General features: G+C 47.9%; 2 protein-coding genes across 3 annotated transcripts in view; one reads left to right on the top strand and one right to left on the bottom strand.

Moving 5' to 3' along the window:
* Positions 1-8,046: 8,046 nt before the first annotated feature.
* RPS27 (ribosomal protein S27) lies at positions 8,047-11,904 on the top strand. Its single transcript, XM_081892094.1, has 4 exons — positions 8,047-8,198; positions 9,664-9,772; positions 10,886-10,996; positions 11,630-11,904. Exons 1-4 carry the CDS (start codon positions 8,193-8,195, stop codon positions 11,656-11,658), a joined length of 255 nt encoding a protein of 84 aa, XP_081748220.1. The 5' UTR covers positions 8,047-8,192; the 3' UTR covers positions 11,659-11,904.
* Positions 11,905-12,237: 333 nt separating this feature from the next.
* Positions 12,238-19,583, bottom strand: part of NUP210L (nucleoporin 210 like) — a 54,891-nt gene continuing 47,545 nt past the window's right edge. The window contains exons 33-40 of one of the 2 annotated variants that reach the window (XM_081891290.1): positions 18,213-18,349; positions 17,764-17,890; positions 16,694-16,843; positions 14,995-15,245; positions 13,587-13,791; positions 13,368-13,472; positions 12,764-12,838; positions 12,238-12,388 (exon numbers count right to left, since the gene is read on the bottom strand). In XM_081891290.1, coding sequence (XP_081747416.1) covers positions 12,300-12,388; positions 12,764-12,838; positions 13,368-13,472; positions 13,587-13,791; positions 14,995-15,245; positions 16,694-16,843; positions 17,764-17,890; positions 18,213-18,349 — 1,139 coding nt within the window. In that variant the 3' untranslated portion in view covers positions 12,238-12,299. Of the gene's footprint in view, positions 12,389-12,763; positions 12,839-13,367; positions 13,473-13,586; positions 13,792-14,994; positions 15,246-15,504; positions 15,611-16,693; positions 16,844-17,763; positions 17,891-18,212; positions 18,350-19,583 lie in introns of those variants that run through there. The other variant, XR_014163469.1, reaches the window with a different exon arrangement.

A 19,583-nucleotide genomic window follows, 5' to 3' on the forward strand; every position in this document is an offset into this window, starting at 1 on the left:
TGTTGTAAGGGGGATGGGAGAGAGACAGGCACCCCACCTTTTTTCAACACTGAAACGTGGGATAGAAACGCGATACAGAACTAAGTAAGAGCCATTTGCAAGGCGCCTGACCTCTGAGAGTGTTCTTGAGCATGTGCAAAGTACCAAAGGGCCTTCTCGGTAGTGGCGCCCGCCCTGTGGATCGCCCTTCCAGTGGCGTAGCGTGGGGGGTGCAGGGGGGGCCGGCCGCACCAGGCGCAACATCTGGGGGTTAGGGTTAGGAGGCGCAAATCCACGGGTTAGGGGGTGCAAATTACTTGCCTTGCCCCGGGTGCTGACAACCCACGCTATGCCACTGCGCCCTTCCACCAGATGTCAAAGAGAACAACAACTACCAGACTTTTAGAAGACATCTGAAGGCAGCCCTGGTTAGGGAAGCTTTTAATGTTTAATAGGTTACTGTATTTTAGTGTTCTGCTGGAAGCCGCCCAGAGTGGCTGGGGAAACCCAGCCAGGTGGGCGGGGTATAAATAATAAATTATTATTATTATTATACAGTGGTACCTCGTGTTAAGTATTTAATTCGTTCTTAACCTGAAACTGTTCTTAACCTGAAGCACCACTTTAGCTAATGGGGCCTCCTGCTGCCGCCGCGCCGCTGGAGCACGATTTCTGTTCTCATCCTGAAGCAAAGTTCTTAAGCCGAGGAACTATTTCTGGGTTAGCGGAGTCTGTAACCTGAAGCATATGTAACCCGAGGTACCACTGTATATTATTACTTTCCTTGAATTGCTGCATAGCGACCTTCACACCTCATGCACATGCGCCCGTGTTAAGCTGGCATACGTCCCATACTTCAAAGTACCGTACATGCTTACACTCCAAGGAATCCTAGGAACTGCAGTTTGCTTCTCACAGAACTACAGTTCCCGGCACCCTTAACAAACTACAGTTCCCAAAGAGGTTCACAACATTAACCTACTATATAAAAAAACAACCAAAAGTTTCCATCTTTTATTATCTGTAATGGACAGAGAGTTGCTGGAGAAACAGGCAGAGGTTCAACACGTGAAACGCACCCCTCCATTTCTTTTTTACGCCAGGAAAAGCCTCCATTTCGTTTCTTGTTTTCTAGCGGAGGAAAGGCGCAGGATTTTGGCCTGCTAAGCACACCAGGAAAAGAGGGTGTGATCCTGCATCTCGATTTGAGGAAACAATGGCCTGTCTGTATCCGTTACTCCCATCCACTGACTTCAATCGCACCATGTAGAGTTAACAGCAGGGGATTCCGGCAAACGGTCAATTGGCTTAGATATTTTTAGAGACTGTATAAAACTCCTGGGGTTGATCAGGGAGTTGCAGAAGAAATCAGAATAATAAAGAATAAATAAACTTTTAGTTGCCATATTTTTAAAAAAGTGAAAACCCAGACACAAAAGTCGTTGAACAATTTTTGAAGGGAAATCACCAAAAACGACACGGCCGTCACTGACTGCAGTATTCTGGCTACATCCAGTAAATATCGGACGGACTTCAACTGGTAGGTTGGGAGCCTTCGGTGGGTGAGAGCCTGATCCAAGGAGAGTGGAAATAGAAGCACTACCACCGTGAAAATACATGGTAAAAAGTTAATAAATGGCTCACCAAATGCATATTTGGATCCTGGCTTGTAACATGCTTGGATCACAGAATGAGAGAACGTGGAATGTCAGAAACAGGAATTGATTATACATATGGTGAAGGTCTGTAGGATCGATTTAGTGTTTTATTTTGTTGCACTGCAAGGCATAGCACTGAGGAGAAGGAGGAGGAAGAAGAATTAATGTATACCCCACCCATCTGGCTGGGTTTCCCCAGCCACTCTGTGCAGCTCCCATCATCATCATCATCATCATGTGATAAGACATCAAACATTAAAAAGTTCCCTAAACAGGGCTGCCTTCAGATGTCTTCTAAAAGTCAAATGGTTGTTTATTTCCTTGACATCTGGTGGGAGAAGAGGGCCCTGGGTCCCAGGCCCTCTGCCTGGTTCCCTGTAACCTCACTTCTCGCAGGAAGGGAACCGCCAGAAGGCCCTGGGACCCAGGGACGCGGACTTATAAAAAATATTGGGGGGGGGGCCCGGGAAAGCTCATGAATAATAAATAAGCTCATGAATATGCAAATAAAGTGGCGCCGCCTCCTCGTGAGCGAATAGGGGAGAGCGTGCTGCGCCTATTAATCAGCTCCAAAGGAAATTGGGTGGAGCTTTTGCTCGGGAGGGAGGGCAGGAGGCATGCAGCCGGCCCCTCCCTGTGCATTTTGGGCTGGGGGAGGGGCGGCGATGGCGCTCTGCTGGAGGGGTGCCGGAGATTATTGGGGGGGCGGAGCCCCCCCAAACGAATTTTTGAGGGGGCTCGGGCCCCCTCAAGCCCCATGGAGTCGGCGCCTATGCTGGGACCTGGACCTCAGGTCCAGGCTGGACGATAGGGGTGGAGATGCTCCTTCAGGTATACTGGGCCGAGACTGTTTAGGGCTTTCAAGGTCACCACCTACACTGTTAGATGTGATTTTTGTGTTTTCCTTTTTAAATTTTTTTTATTAAGACTTTAAACTCCTTGAGGGCAGGGATCTATTTTTTACCCGTATGATTCTTTAGGGTGCCATTAACAATGCTACAGATAGGTAGCCGTGTTGGTCTGCCATAGTCAAAACAAAAAAAATTCCTTCCAGTAGCACCTTAAAGACCAACTAAGTTAGTTCTTGGTATGAGCTTTCGTGTGCATGCACACTTCTTCAGATACACAGTGTATCTGAAGACGTGTGCATGCACACGAAAGCTCATACCAAGAACTAACTTAGTTGGTCTTTAAGGTGCTACTGGAAGGAATTAACAATGCTGATTGTGCTGTATCACAATACCATTCTAGATGCCAGCTGAAAACATTATTGTTTCAGCAACCCTCTCCAGAAACACATCATTTAGTTATTTGTTTTAAATGTGTTTAATTATTTTAAATTGTTTTTAGTGATGCTTTTTGTTTTTAATTGGTCTGTGTATTTCATGTTTTATATAGAATTTAACCTGTTTACTGCTCAGGGATTATTGTAAGGAAATATTATACATTTCCTAAATAAAAAGAACCCTATAATGTACTGATAGCGGTTCAGTTCTCTAAGAAACTGCACCAGTGATGCAGAATTCATCTGTAGAAATGGTTTCACTGATTTTTATAGTCTGTGGGAATGGTTTTACAGTTATTGCTTTTGGAAATTGTAGTCTCTTTTTTGTACTTTATCATATTTTACATTGTCATACACAACTTGGATGGCTTCAGGCTTTGAAGCGGTTTATAAATGTGTAAAATAAAGAAGAAATAAATAGGAAGAGAGGAATTCCAAGGTTTGCAATAGTGTGTGTGTTTGGGGTTGGGTGAAATCCATTAGGATGGCTGTTTAGAAAACAACAACAACAGATAGACACCTTCTTGTTGTTTAGTCGTTTAGTCGAGTCCGACTCTTGGTGACCCCCTGGACCAGAGCACGCCAGGCACTCCTGTCTTCCACTTCCTCCCGCAGTTTGGTCAAACTCAAGCTGGTAGCTTCGAGAACACTGTCCAACCATCTCGTCCTCTGTCCTCCCCTTCTCCTTGTGCCCTCCATCTTTCCCAACATCAGGAGTCTTCTCTTTTCATGAGGTGGCCAAAGTATTGGAGCCTCAGCTTCAGGATCTGTCCTTCCAGGGAGCACTCAGGGCTGATTTCCTTCAGAATGGATAGGTTTGATCTTCTTGCAGCCCATGGGACTCTCCTCCAGCACCACTATTATAGCAGAATGAGGACTGAATAGGCCAACGATGCAGAAAATTCTGATTGCTCAGGTGAGGGAATGGCAATCTGGGATGGGATGCAGTCAGACTGGAATGGAATATCCTGGAAAACAGCATGGATGGATGGCAGCCAGAGCAGCAGCTTTCCATGCTGCAATATTTTGTTGCAGATTCTGCTTTCTTGATGGTGATGGTGATGATGATTACTAGTCAGATGAGATAGAATCATAGAGTTGGAAGAGACCACAAGGGCCATCGAGTCCAACCCCCTGCCAAGCAGGAAACACCATCAGAGCACTCCTGACATATGGTTGTCAAGCCTCTGCTTAAAGACCTCCAAAGAAGGAGACTCCACCACACTCATTGGCAGCAAATTCCACTGTCGAACAGCTCTTACTGTCAGGAAGTTCTTCCTAATGTTTAGGTGGAATCTTCTTTCTTGTAGTTTGGATCCATTGCTCCGTGTCCGCTTCTCTGGAGCAGCAGAAAACAACCTTTCTCCCTCCTCTATGTGACATCCTTTTATATATTTGAACATGGCTATCATATCACCCCTTAACCTCCTCTTCTCCAGGCTAAACATGCCCAGCTCCCTTAGCCGTTCCTCATAAGGCATCGTTTCCAGGCCTTTGACCATTTTGGTTGCCCTCCTGTGGACACGTTCCAGTTTGTCAGTGTCCTTCTTGAACTGTGGTGCCCAGAACTGGACACAGTACTCCAGGTGGGGTCTGACCAGAGCAGAATACAGTGGCACTATTACTTCCCTTGATCTACATGCTATACTCCAATTGATGCAGCCCAGAATTGCATTGGCTTTTTTAGCTGCCGCGTCACACTGTTGGCTCATGTCAAGTTTGTGGACAACCAAGACTCCTAGATCCTTTTCACATGTACTGCTTACAAGCCAGGTGTCACCCATCTTGTATTTGATACATGCAGGGAGGAAGGGATAGATCTAGGCTAGAGGAAGAGTCCTAGCTCAATGGGTAGAGCTTAATCTGCCTTGCAAGGAGGTCTCAGCTTCAATCCTCAACGGCATCTTCAGGTAGGGCTGGGAGAGAGACCTCTGTGCAGACCCCTCGACTGCTCCTGCCAGTCAGTGTGGGCAATGCTAAGCCAAGATGGACCAAGGATTCCTGCCCAATATATGGCAGCTTCTTACGTTCCTGGGGTGGAAGTACCTATTATAACTAAACAGAACCCTCAGTATTGTCTACACCGACTGGCAGCAGTTTTCCAAGGCTTTTCAGGGAGGTCTCTTTCCCAGCCCAACTGGAAATGCTGGCAGGAACTGAACCTGCGGCTTTCTTGCATGCAAATCAAATGCTCTCCCACAAGGTGGGAGCCTCTACCGCTGGCTGGTCTGCACTGTTAATAAGCAATGTTTACCTCTTGCAATGGATTGGAGTTCTCAGCAGATTTAAAAGAAAGACTTATAGGCAGTGCCAATTATTAGCTTCCTCCTGATTAAAATAAAAATAAAATTAATGTTGGAATACTATACAGTGGTACCTCGGGTTACATACGCTTCAGGTTACATATGCTTCAGGTTACAGACTCCGCTAACCCAGAAATAGTGCCTCAGGTTAAGAACTTTGCTTCAGGATGAGAAGAGAAATCGTGCTCCAGCGGCGAGGCAGCAGCAGGAGGCCCCATTAGCTAAAGTGGTGCTTCAGGTTAAGTACAGTTTCAGGTTAAGAACAGACCTTCATAACGAGTTAAGTACTTAACCCGAGGTACCACTGTACTCACTTCATGTGGTAGCAAATCCAGTTGTGCTCACGGGATTTAATTTTGAGTTAAATGGCTATCATATCACCCCTTAACCTCCTCTTCTCCAGGCTAAACATGCCCAGCTCCCTTAGCCGTTCCTCATAGGGCATCGTTTCCAGGCCTTTGACCATTTTGGTTGCCCTCCTCTGGGCACGTTCCAGTTTGTCAGTGTCCTTCTTGAAGCAACCTATGGGATTGCTTGATCCATCATTCCACATTCTCATCTTGGCTAACGAGCCACGGCAGAAATATAGCCAATGAATAAAACGGAAATAAAGAAGTAAATCTTGCACCCAAAAACCACTTGGCAGCAGGCGAAGGCCACAGCTTTCACTGGTGGTTCTAAGGCTTGCAATTTGCGGTGGGACACAGATTTAAGGCAGGAGCCCATTTTGTAATGGGCTATGTAACATCAGAGAGAGTTATAGCGCTGGCATCACCATCATCACCCTTGCCATGACATCATCTGCCTCCATAGCCCAGGAAGAGCTGGTTCACACCGGGATGATGTCATACCAGGATGATGTCACTCCATTCCCCACGTGGGGTTTTTCATTCATTCATTTATCAAGTTATTTTGATCCCTGCCTTTTAGGGATCACAAGGCAGTTTACAAAACAGGAACCAGGCTTAAAACATGACAATATTTTATTTTTTTAAAAAAAAAACCCTAACGGAGTCCTATCAAAATTAGACAAGTTGACAATAAGTTCAATGAAATGCTTGGTGGTTTGAAAACCACAAGAAACAGGAGGGCAGTTCCAGAGAGGATGGGCCATCACTAAAAAAATATATATATTCTGTCCCTGGTACTCACCAGCTTTTGAGGTGGATATGGGAACCCAGGCATGTTCCTAGATGTGCAAGTGGTCCTTCAAATAGCTGGGACGCAAACCATTTTGGTTTTACTGGTGAATACCCACATTTGAATGGGAGCCCAGAAATCAGGAGATAACCTGAGTCAGCGAAGCAAGAGGCGAAATATGTAGGTCGGGTTTTGGCAGCAGTCTCCAAGGGGAGCCCCCTGAAGAAAGCATTACAGTAGTGCAAGCCAGACATGACCAACATGTGTGCAATTTGAGGAGAGGCCTCTTTTTTCTAGACAAAGGTGACTGATGCCCTTTTTGGCCACCTCAACATCTCCATGTATAGAGGTGGGTTCAGGAAAACCAACAGCGATGTCTGAATGCTTCATCGGAGTGAAACTTCAGCCCAAAGCAACATAATTTACTGTTTTATTACAAATACTACAGCTGCTACTGCTGCTACTAGTAGTCAAATCTTACTTCAAGGAACTCAGAGCAGTCTCTGTGGCTCTCTTCCCATTTTATACTTCTAACAACCCTGTAAGGTAGATCAGGCTGACAAGGGCCTAATAGTAATATTTTTATTATTTATACCCAGCCCATCTGGCTACTCTGGGCAGCTCCCAACAGAGGACTAAAAACAAAATAAAGCTTCAAACATTAAAAACTTCCCTAAACAGGGCTGCCTTCAGATGTCTTCTAAATGTCAGATAGTTGTTTATCGCCTTGACATCTGATGTTCCACAGGGCGGGTGCCACCACCAAGAAGGCCCTCTGCTTGGTTCCCTGTAACTTCACTTCTCGCATGGAGGGAACTGCCAAAAGGCCCTCGGAGCTGGACCTCAGTGTCAAGGCTGAAAGATGGGGGTGGAGACGCTCCTTCAGGTATACTGGGGATTTGAACCCTGGGTTCCCTTGTCCTGGTCCAAGAGCAAGTAGATAAATAGGTACCACTCTGGTGGGAAGGTAAATGGTGTTTCCATGCGCTGCTCTGGTTCGCCAGAAGCGGTTTAGTCATGCTGGCCACATGACCTGGAAGCTGTATGCCGGCTCCCTCGGCCAATAAAGCGAGATGAGCGCCGTGATCCCAGAGTCGGCCACGACTGGACCTAATGGTCAGGGGTCCCTTTACCTTTTTTAGCTTACCTCACAGGGTTGTTGTGAAGCTAAAACGAGGCATGTCTACACTACCCTGAGCAACTTGGGAGGAAAAGCGAGGCATGATTAAATGGAATTGTGAATGGTTTTAAGCTGTAAATTGTAAGTTGCTTAAAACTGATTCAAAGTTGTTTTTCAAATATTTTCAAGGTGTGTTTTCATGTTGTGACCCGCCCTGAGGCCTGAAGGTGAACGGCAGGTCATTATTATTATTATTATTATTAATAATATGCCGGGAATAGAGAAAAATATCTTTATATCCCTCTATTACTTGGCTCATTTATCTTGTTTTCATGAACCCCTCTCAAAATGGCAGCCTGGCGACACGGCTGCCCTTCTCAAGAAGGCCGCCTCGCCAGTCCCTCTCTTCGTCTCACTGCGACCTTCCCATCATGGCGGCCCTCCCTCCCGCAATCCGCTTCCAACCAGGGGCACTTCCGTTCCCGCCCCATCCCCATCCCCTTTCCAAAATGGCGGCTGAGAGGAGCACCCGCCCTCCTCCAGAGCGTGGCGTCGTCGAAGGAAGAGCGCGCAGGCTGGGTGAAAGGTCGGGGTGGCCACGCCCCCTTTGGCTCGGCTTCCGCCCGTGCGGGGAAACCCCGGAGCGGATATAGCGCCCTCTCTTTCCGGTCTGGCTCCTTTTCGGCCGTAGCTGCCTCCACGCGAACATGCCTGTGAGTCCTTTGCTGGGTCTGGGCGCCAGCGGAGCGGCGAGGCCTTGGTGCCCCGTCCCTCCCCGCCTCGGCCTTTCGGGCCCCGATAGGTTGGGGAAAGGGGGTCGCTCGTGGGCGTCGCTTTGTGCTTCTGTCCCGCTCCGGGCGCCGCATCGCCCTCCGTTCCCTTCCCTCACACTTCCCTGGTCGGGGATGGGAGGCTCAAAATGGCGGCCTGGGGAGGGAGGGGAGATATTTACTTCTCTGACTCCTCCCCTCTCTCCGCTTTTTAAAAATGTTCTCCGTTAATAAGAGATTTATATGAATAGTAACTTGATTTTGAAGGGGAAGGAGGAGCAGAGCAGCCTGGGAGGCGGGTGCCAGCGAAACCACTTTTCCCAGCTGAGGGTCATCTGGTCTCGCTGCGTTATTTTGTTTAAAAGTGAGCCTATTTTAGTCGGTGTGCATGTATATATGTATATGAATGTATTTACGTATGTTGCATTTGTATCCTGCCTTATTCTCCAAGGAGCTCAAGGTGGCGTACATGATTCCCCCCCCCCCATTTTTTTTAATGCCCCACAACAACCCTACGAGGTAGGTTAGGCTGAGAGGCATTGTGTGAGCTTCACGATACAGGGATTTGAACTCAGGTCTCTCCCAGGTCCTAGCCTGACACTGACCCTACACCACAATAGCTCTCTACGTTGCAAAGTTTTCTCTTAATCCATGTCTATTCAGATAACATATTTATGGCTTTGGAGATTTCAAAAACAAAGCAAGTTTGTGGAGACTATACTTCCGTGAAATCTTGCAACAGTCCTGGTTGGTTAATAGGCAGGGGTTCTCTGAGGCCACTTGATAATATTTGAACTGGGGGCTTGAGCAACAACTGCTGCTAACCTGGCTTTCTAGAGGTGGTTGTTCTCCATGCCACCAAAGCACTGCTCATGGTTTGGGGTTATGGGAATTCCAACAGGTCACTGGTTCCTCACCCACATAATGAACACAGTTGTTGTTTGTATGCTATAAGCATTCATGGCACTTGAAAACTACCAGAGGATCTTAAAAGATGGCATTTCGGCCTTTGGGGTTCTTTCCCCTTTAATTGACTTATGAGTGCATCCTGAAAAGTTTCCTCTTTTGGCAGACCTGTTAAACGGAGATCTTCCCCAGTCTGCATCTGTACTGGAATTGTTCTTAAAGATGTTTTTCTCACTTGTGTTCAGCCCTGAACTACTTCGGAAGGGTGGGGTATAAAATGAATAAATTCACCAATAATAAAAGACTGTGCTTCATGGAAAAGGGGGGTTTTGAGGAAGGGGGTTAAGGGGGCAGTGCTACTTTTTATTATTAATCTAGTATGCTACTTAACATAAATATGTACACAAGTACTTTGTTAGTGGTTTGGGAGTTAAATGTGTTGTGGGGATTGAGAGGTTTGTTCCTCGTTCTAAAGTCCTTGGTTTATGGGCATTCCCTGCAGCTCGCAAAGGATCTCTTGCATCCCTCCCCTGAGGAGGAGAAGAGGAAACATAAGAAGAAGCGCCTGGTCCAGAGTCCCAACTCTTACTTCATGGATGTGAAATGTCCAGGTAGGCAGGAGTAGTGTGTTAAAACGAGGCTGGTCGTGTTTTTATGTCCTGCAACTTGTATATACAGTGGTACCTCTGTTTTCGAACACACAATCCATTCCGGATATCCATTCGAGTTCTGAAGTGTTCGAAAACTGAAAGTGGAAGCCTCAAAACGGAAGCTGCGTTTCCTGTTTGACTTCCAAGGGGCGTTTCCAGGTTTTTGGCGTTTGAGTTCCAAAACATTTGACTATAGAGGCGTTTGAAAACCGAGGTACCGCTGTACTTGTTTTGGGCAAGGGGCTGGATCACGTATGCTGCCAGTCACATAGTTCTACATTTTTTCTCACTCCATTGTAGTTCGTTGCTTTGCATTGCTGGGAGCTCATATGGGGAGGGAAGGGAACCTTTGCCATTTGCTCAGGCATGTGAACTGGCGGAAGGTGTCTGGGTAGGAAATGAGGCCTCTTGTCTTGGGGTTACAGAAGAAGAAATACTGTTACCTTGGAAATCGTTGTAAAATACCTGGCCTTGGAAAGGCTATACCCACATGTGTGATTCGGCAGGCAAGTAAAGAAAGTCATGGCCTTCATGCTGGTGGCACTGAGATTGGGCTTTCCCCTCTTTCCATCTTCAGGAACATCTGCCTTACATCGAGTCAGATTATTGGTCCATCTAGCTTGGTGTTGTCAACGCTGACTGGCAGCGGCTCTCCAGGCTTGCAGGCAGGGGACATTCCCAGCCTTTCCTGGAGATGCCAGGATTTGAACCTGGCACATGAAGCAGATGCTCTGTCCACTGAGCTACGGCCTTCCCAAATAGTTGGTAAAGACCTTACTTAAGCTAAGGTGTTTTGGTTATGTACAAATAGAAAAATTGGGATATAGAGCAAACAAATCACAGGTTTAACTGTAGCCCACATAAAGGATTTGAGGCAGTACAGGTGATTGAAAGGACATGGGTTGGTGTAGGTTTGTCTCCAAGGTTGAAATGCTATTCTAGCAATTACCCCATTTAGCACTTTTTCTGGTTAAATTGTCCCAATATTCTAGGCATTATACATTTTGGAGATGCTCCCTCTTCCATTTCTTTGAAGTGGATCCAAGGTGATGTTTTTTCTTTTCCCTCTCTCAGGTTGCTACAAAATCACCACTGTGTTCAGTCACGCTCAAACAGTGGTTCTGTGTGTCGGCTGTTCAACTGTGCTGTGCCAGCCCACTGGGGGAAAGGCAAGGTTGACAGAAGGTAAGCAGGGAGCTTAATTGGCTGTTTATAAAGACCTGCTCTTAGAGCAAATCACTTCTGCCTTATCTCCTCTGTTCCTTTGCCATTTTCTATTGCGGCATTTAAGCAGTGTGTGTCTAATTGCACCCCTTCCCTGTTGTTATGTAACCTTTCCCCCCTCTCTTCTGTAGAAGTGGATGGTTAAAGCTGCTTAGAGCAGGTGGAATCTGGAAATGGGTGGTTGGTTTTTTAACCTGCCCTAAGGCACTCTACCGGTTTTCTTTTGCTTTTAAAATTCACAAGTTGGGTAACTATTATGTCAGGCTTTGTAACAAAACACACTGGGGTTCAGGTAACAAAAGGGAAGATCTGGAGCCATCACTTTTCTGCAGCAACCACTTTGGGTGTGGGGACATGCCTCCAGTAATTAAGATTTTGGGTATTATGGATAGAGTCTTAGGGGAGTGAAGGGTGGCTCTGTTTTTTGCTTTTAATCGTGTGACATAATTGGAGTTTGTTTAAACAAGCCATGATGAATTTCAACTCTCCCGGATGCTGTGCTCAGGAGGTCGAGAAGTCATGTGTAAATAAGAGCTGTTGTGTTTTCTTTCCTTTTGGTTCACTGTGTGGCCTTCCACCCCACCCTGTTTGCAGGATGCTCCTTCAGGCGAAAGCAGCACTAAATTAAGCAGATGTTTGTCCAGGATGGGTGGGGCTATGTGCACAGTCGTCGGCTCCGGTGCGGAGGATCTCAAGAGCATGGACGGTGGGAGTCCCGACACAAGTGAGATGTGAGCTGCAACTGTGTGGCTCTTGAGGATTTCAGCTGTTGCTGCTGCCTCTGGAATAAGGAGAGCAAAAGATGGCTTTCACACTGTCCTTGTAGCCTCACCCATCTGACTCAATAAATTTTGGATATAAAGACAGAATCATGTTTTCTGTAGTGTGTGTGTTGGGGGCTGGGAGTTGGTTGCTGAGTCCAAATAGGCTCAGCCACTGTGGCTGCCTGAGATTCTCTGGATCTAGCTACGGGGTTAAAATAGAACAGATTCTACAGATTAATAGCTTTACCTTGTTGTAAAATGTGGAAATGGGCAGCACATAGCAGATATGCAACAAAGCAACTTCTGTGCATTCCACTGCCTGAAAGGGGCTTCTGTCCCAAGTGAAAAGGCCAAAGGGTCTTTAGAACAGATTGCCATGTTCTTTTCCAAGTTCTCCCAACCATGCCTGCCCTTCCTATTTAATGAAGACAGCTGCCACAAGTTTCCACCAGTTTACTTTTTAACACATGGCTTATAGGTGCCTCGGCGTCCAGCGATGGTCATCTTCGAACGCTCCAAAGCCAGGCCTGAGTCCTGTTCCTGACACTGGAATAGTGATTTTGCATGCTGGGTGGAGAGGAGAGGTACCCTGGAAATAAAATGGGGTGGGTGGGAAGAGAAAGAGCTGTGTGAAACTACCTATAGATATACTCAGAAATTGTTTGCCAGTTGGAAGACAATCCAGCTGCTGTGTGTGGCTGTTTGAATACCATGTTGTGAAATGCCATGTTGACTGCTGCAAGAGAACGCTCTGGTTAGTTGTGCAGCGGGACCAAGAAACCCAAAGGTGACAAATATGCGAGGGCAGGCTCTGGAAATGTTTTGTCCAGAGTCCACATTCTGATGACCTAACCACCCGAAGATAATTCCAAAGGTCACCCCGCCACACCCTAAACATACTTTCGAATAAACAACATTTGATATGAATGCAGGAAGTATTGGGGGAAACTTCTTTTCAACTCACCTGTCTGTACCATGCCTGATGTGGGAACGTACACTACGGGGACTGCCTGTACTCTGCTCAGGAAGGCATTGTAGGCTGTGGGGGTCAAAGCATCACGTCAAGGTTAGTTCCACCCTTGCCCTTTTCTGAACCACTGGCAGCAACACCCTTCGCATAATTTAGCTGACTCCGCTTATGGTTTGTGGGCTATTCCACTTGAAGCATGGGAGCTCAAGTGAAGAAATGCATATAAAGGTAGTCACTAGCACAGAGTCCAATAATCATTTGTTGCAAGGCAATCCAAGGCTCGTCCAGTCCAACCCCTGGCCATGCAGGAATTTCAACTAAAGTATCTGTGACCAATGGTCATCCAGCCTCTGCTTAGAAACCTCCAAGGAAGAGAGCCCACAACCACCTTAGCATGTCTTTGCTCTCCCCTGTGCGTGTATCTGTAATCCTTCCTGTCAATCTGAGGTAGGCCAGTATTCCTGCAAGGGCGCGGGGGGGGGGGGGAGAGTTGGGGCTGGAGGGCACAGCATGTGGGCTTGCTGGTTCCCCACTTGCTCTTTCAGAAAGGCCTGGTTCCTCCAGGGTATATTGTGCCTGCCTTTGCGAATCCACTTACTGAGAAAGATGACCATGGTGGATGCTAAAACAGCGAAGATGGTGAAGAGGAGGACCTGGTAGGAGCCCACAAGCTGCTTGACAAGGCCTGCTTCAGCACACTGATCTAGGAGGAGAGACAAGACCTGTCTGCTCTGGGCTGGTGCAGGATATTATCCCCTGTGGCCATCCAGATGGAGGCACAGGCCTCCGTTCTTGGCTTGACTGCTCTGGTCCTTACCAAACAGATGCCTGTCTGGCAGTGCCCGCATTAACACGGCAGCCCTCTGGCCTGTAAGGGCGCAGGAGAGGTTGACGAAGACGGGTGCTGCCATCTGCTGGAGGGATGTGAGGTTGACCACGCTGACTGGGAAGACGACAAGCCCGGGCATGTCCACCAGATGGAAGGGGCGTCCCACCTGGATCACTGGGGAGCTGGGCTGGGCCTTGGCAGGAAGGACGGAGGGAAAGTTGAGTCGTTAGGAAAACAACAGAGCTGCAACCAAAGGGGTCTGTTGCTCTGTCGCAGCAACAACAATGGCCTGTGGCACCTTAAGAGACAGACCAGTATCTATGCAGGATTAGCTTTTGTGGACTAGATCTGCCTTAAGCAGCCGCAAGGACCCTTGTTCTCACTTGGCAAGGTGTCTCTGCATATCTTGCATTCTCCCTCAGTGGAGGAGGTTATTATAATATTGCTTGTCTACTGAAAAATCAAAGCTGGGATGGATCTGCTTGTCTCTAAGGTGCCCTGAGACTTAAGTCTTTAATTGCAAGCTCTACACAATTGCCACCACTGAGCAACAGGTTTGTTTCCTTAATAGTCCAGGAATGACCAGCCTCCTGTTGTTTCAAATAAGGTGTACATGCTCCCAAACCAATGGCTTGTATCCCGTGTCAGTCCAACTCAGAGTAGAGCCACAGAAACTGATCAGTGTGACTAACTTAAGCCCATTCATTTAAATAATGTTTGCTCCGGGTAGAACTTAGCTGGATACCAGCCCATATATCACTGCTACAGGTTGAATCCACCTTCCCAATTTCTATCCTGCCGCTTCCTCCCCAAGGAGCGCATGGCGGCAAACAGAATTAAATATAAAACACCCTTTAAACAGAATTAAGAACATCTAGAAATGTTTTGAAAGGGTCACATAAACTCCCAACTATTGATTTCAAGGTTGCCGGGAACAGTGTCTTTCAGCCACCAGATGCCTAGTTAAACGAGTGTTTTTAACTTCCTCCTGAATGTTAAAAAGTGAGGCAGATTGACATGCCTCACCAGGGAGGAGGGAGCCACCAGGGGGAGCCACCGGTACGAAGGCCCTGTAATGGGTCACTGCTAACTGGGCAGTTTCCTGCTGGCTCATAGGGTCTAAGATGATTGAAACGATGTATGCAACTCCTTGCTCTTCATAACCATACACGTAGACCAGGTATCAGGAACCTTATTATCCCGAAATGGACCCCGTATTCAAAGGCTGGTAGTAATGTGGACCAATGCTATAAGCATCCCTTATAGTACACCCAGCAGATGGCTGCAGTCTATGGGAGAGCCTCTCCTGCATGTCCCAGAGATCTCAGAAGCCAGTGCTGCAGTCATCTGGAGCAGGGCTTTTATGTGGCTGCCGCATCCTGAGCCGTTGACTTGCCTCTGTTTCTTCAGTCACTCGCCTTGCCCCCAGCACCACGATTTCCCTGCTCAGCTCTGTGCTGCTGAAGACCACTTCGGACTGGTTCATGTAAAAGGCAGGCAGAAAGGGCACCGAGAGCCTCTGTGTCCCCTCTGGGCTCTGATCGCTGAGGAGGGAGGCCGTCACATGCACCGAGCCCCCAGCGGTGCTCAGCGCCAGCAGGTCGGCTTCCGGCTGGTCTTTCACGGTGATGATACAGGCGTAGAGACCTTGAGTTTGGGAAGAGGGAAACCAGATAGGGAGTTGCCCTGTATTGACTCTGGATGCTGGTCCACCTTGCTCAACACCAGGCATGGGGAACCTTGGTCTGAACTACAATTCCCATCAGCCCCTGCAAGGTTGGCTCAGCGGCCAGGGATGATGGGAGTTGTAGTTCAGCAACATTTGGAGCACTACAGGTCCCTCTCCCCCCAGTAGTCTACACTGAATAGCTGCAGTTCTCCAGGGTTTCAGATGAGGAACTCTCACAGCCCTTCTTGGAGAAGCCGGGGATTGAATTTGGGATTTTCTGAAAATGTTCTGGGCTGTGGCCCTTCCTTCTAAGGTTCCAGTCCTCAATGTTCTAAATGCAGGGCTGATTTAAGTAGGAAATCAGTAAGCTGTCAGGCTACTTCAGACAGGGGTTCTTTCCCAGCCCTACCTAGAGGTGCCATTAAGGATTGAATCTATGACCTTCTACATGCCAAGCAGATGCAGAGCACTGCGCTATAGCATGCCTGAGAATGTTTTTAACTTATACATTCCTATGGGCAAAACGGAGTTAGAGGCGATGGTAGTGAGCTAGGATTGGGAAGTCCCTGGTGCAAATCTGGGGCATAAATTCTCACTACAGGGCCCTGGGCACGGTATTTTTCGCTCCATAAGACACACCTGACCATAAGACGCACCTAGTTTTTAGAGGAGGAAAACAATAAATGCCAGCAAGAGCCGCAGACGCGCTCGCTCGGCGCGTCTCTTTAAAGATAAAGCGGCTCTCGCTGGCTTTTCTGGGAGGTGGGAGAAGGGACGGACGGGCTGCCCTCCGTCCCTTCTCCCACCTCCCTGAAAAGCCAGAGCAAGCTGCGCACCCAGCAGAGCAAGAGCGATAGCTGCGCAGCGGCTCTTGCTCTGCTGGCTTTCCAGCAAAGCAGGATGAGGGATGGAAGGGGCTCCGTAAGGGCTCCCTTCCGTCCCTCATCCTGCTTCACTGGGAAGGCAACACTACAAGCGGCGCTGCACAGCTCTCCCTCTTGCTGTGCTGGCTGCGCAGCCTGCATGCGCTCCATAAGACGCACACACATTCCCCCTTACTTTTTAGGAGGAAAAAAGTCCGTCTTATGGAGCGAAAAATACGGTAAGTAACTCTCAGTCTACCATGACATCTGAAATAGGGGGGGGGAATAATACTGATTGACTTTACAGTGGGGTAGGGAATCTTTGGTCAACCAGATGCTGCAGGACTCCAGATGCCATCATCTTAACCCCTGATCACTGGCCATGCCTGCTGGGAGTGATGGGAGCATCTCTAGGGCTTCCTCACCTCACTGTTAGAGCTTATGGGACAGGGGTGGAAGTGTGCAAGGCTGATAAAGCTGAAAAGGTTTTAAATGGCAAGATAAAAACATTGGCCGGGTTACTGTCAGAAGAGATGCCGTGCCTCTGACTCTTCCTCTGCTACCTTTATCAGTGTAGAATGCAGACTGGGCATGAAAGATCCTCTGCGCTGGGATGTCCGGGAAAATCATGCTGAACTCCACTTGACAGGTCAGGTGAGATTCTGGGGAAAGCAGGTCTGTGATGGCACGAAGCTGGACGGAACTGCAAGGACCTGAAGGGATAAAAGGAGACAAGGGTGTGATGGTGGAATAAAGCAGCGGTTCTCAACCTGTGGGTCCCCAGATGTTGTTAGACTACAACTCCCATCGTCCCTGAGCTCTGGCCCTGCTAGCTAGGGATGATGGGAGTTGCAGTTCAGCAACATCTGGGGACCCACAGGTTGAGAAAGGCTGGAATAAAGGGACATGATGCTTTGCGGATTGTCCTCAGGCTGCTGCTGTTGGTCAGGAAACAGAAGCTAGAACCATGCACATGAAGGAAGCAAAAACCTAAAAATTGGAAAGGGGAGATCTGCTCTTTCTTTTATTGCCTAAGTAGTACTGGAAAAGGAGGCAAGCCATACCTTTGCTACGTTCTGAAGTGGGAGGGGGATCCCCAAGAGAGGAAGAGGCGTACAAAATTGTAACTAGCTAGAAAAGGCTTTTCTCCCTCATGATACTAGAATTCGGGGGCCGTCCAATGAAGCTGAATGCTGGAAGATCAGGAAAGACAAAAGCAATATCCTTTCCACACAGCGCGCAGTTAAAACTATGGGAGCTGCTTCCACAAGGAGAAACGACTGGACAGCTTCAACACAGGATGAGACAACGCCATGGGGGTTCATGGTACCAACCGCTGCTGGCCGCAATGGTTGTGTGTCCCCCTCCGCTGTTGGATGAATTTGCTTATCCTGTAACAGGACATTCCCCTGGGCACCCAGCAAACCACCCCTTAAAGAGGGCAGAAACTGGCACTTTCAAAAATGAGAATGAGTGGTGGCTGAGGGGACATGCGGCATCTTCTCGCAACATCACCTCTAATCCAGCCAGGGTGGACAGATTCATTTTTCTACTTAGACTGGGCATTTGCCCTGCCCAACATGCGCCCCATTAACAGTGGGTAGGGGCAAAGCGGCTGTGCCTTCCACCCTACCTCGGAGGGTTGTTTTAGTGCCGCTTGTGCTGACGAAAACCCGGAACTCGGAGGAGTTTGGCGTGTTGGTCAGGTACTGTTTGGGACCGAGGTGAAGGCTGAGTCTGGAGGAGCCGCCGATGACAACCTGGAAAGAGCAAAATGGTGACTGCAGGAGGGTTTCCGAAGCGGCTGTTTGCTAGCAGGAATTCACCGCCCAAGCAAGGTGGGGTGGCTTGGGCCTAACTCTGCCTAACTTTGATTTTTAAAAAGCAGCAGTTGGGCAGTGCATGTTGTCAAATCAACTCGAGTGGCAAATCAATGGCTTCTCAGTTTTTAAGTCCATGCTCCGAAAAGGTCTTTTATTCCCTGGAATGACTCTGTTCCCTCTTCCCACGCTTACTCTCCTGGCTAGAAATAACTCCCACGATGCCTGCGTGCTGGTGCTGCCTTGTTTTTCTGGTCCTTACCTCTCGGTAAGTTTTCACTATCCCTGGGATGTCGTGGAAGACGGTGGCCTTCCCAGCGTGCTTTGCGAAGGCCGCTCCGCTCAGCGTGTCCATCTCAAGGAGGTCGCTTGGAATGATTTGCCATGTCCCGGGTTCCCCTAAAGAAAGGGAAAAAATGCTGTTGCATCTGCGTTCAAGGATTCTGTGAGAAGAATAAGGCATGTTGGCCCAGTTGGTCAGGGCTCCAAGCTAATGCTTTAAAAAAATATATATATAATTTTATATTAATTTTTGAACATATTAATTATCATAGATACCACAAAACTTCACGTCTTATGCAATCTTTTTGGACTTCCATCAGCACCTCTGATGATCCACCATTTTTATCACTTCTGCATTTAATAAATTCATATCTCCTTTAATTATCTTAACTAACAATCCTCCTCTTTATCCAATTTTGCAATAATTCAACTTATTCACCTCACAAAACTTCTTGCAAACCTACAAACCTGCTCTATTTTTTTATTCATCCATCCCAGAAAGAAATAAAAATACGAGGCACAATTTGAAGCAGCGAGTGGAGGCAGCGGAAGATGGACACGAGAAAGGTCAAATTAAATAACTTTTACTCTCTCAAGGAAAACACTTATTTGCATGCCTGGGGCATACAAACTAAAAGCCATGACACGAAAGGGAAAAAGGACTGGGAGGGAAGAGGAAAAGAAACTCCGACACTGTTTCTTAGGGAACAGTTCTGCGCTGAGCACTGTATTTAATTTACTCTGGGATGGTCGAGTCTTCATTTTGTTTCAAAAGCAAATGGTGTTAATGGCCCGGAGGAACTGTGGAGTTGGAAGGGGCCACAAGTGTCTAGTCTAAACCCTGCAATGCAGGGATCTTTCTCTCAACGTGGGGCTTGAACCCGTGTCCCTGAGATTAAGAGTCTCATCCTCTACCGACTAAAATGCAAATAAGCAGTCCTCTAATATTTTACATATGGGACACGGGTGGCGCTGTGGTTTAAACCACAGAGCCTAGGACTTGCCGATCAGAAGGTCGGCGGTTCGAATCCCCGCAACGGGGTAAGGTCCCGTTGCTCGGTCCCTGCTCCTGCCAACCTAGCAGTTCAAAAGCACCTCAAAGTGCAAGTAGATAAACAGGTACCGCTCCGGCAGGAAGGTAAACGGCGTTTCCGTGCGCTGCTCTGGTTCGCCAGAAGCGGCTTAGTCATGCTGGCCACATGGCCCGGAAGCTGTACGCCGGCTCCCTCAGCCAGTAAAGCGAGATGAGTGCCGCAACCCCAGAGTCGGTCACGACTGGACCTAATGGACAGGTGTCCCTTTACCTTTATATTTTGCACAGCGGATAAAAGCGAAAACAGCTGCCATCAAA

Source organism: Podarcis melisellensis (genome assembly GCF_964234715.1).
Source record: "Podarcis melisellensis genome assembly, chromosome: 16".
NCBI classification, from domain to species: Eukaryota; Metazoa; Chordata; class Lepidosauria; order Squamata; family Lacertidae; genus Podarcis; species Podarcis melisellensis.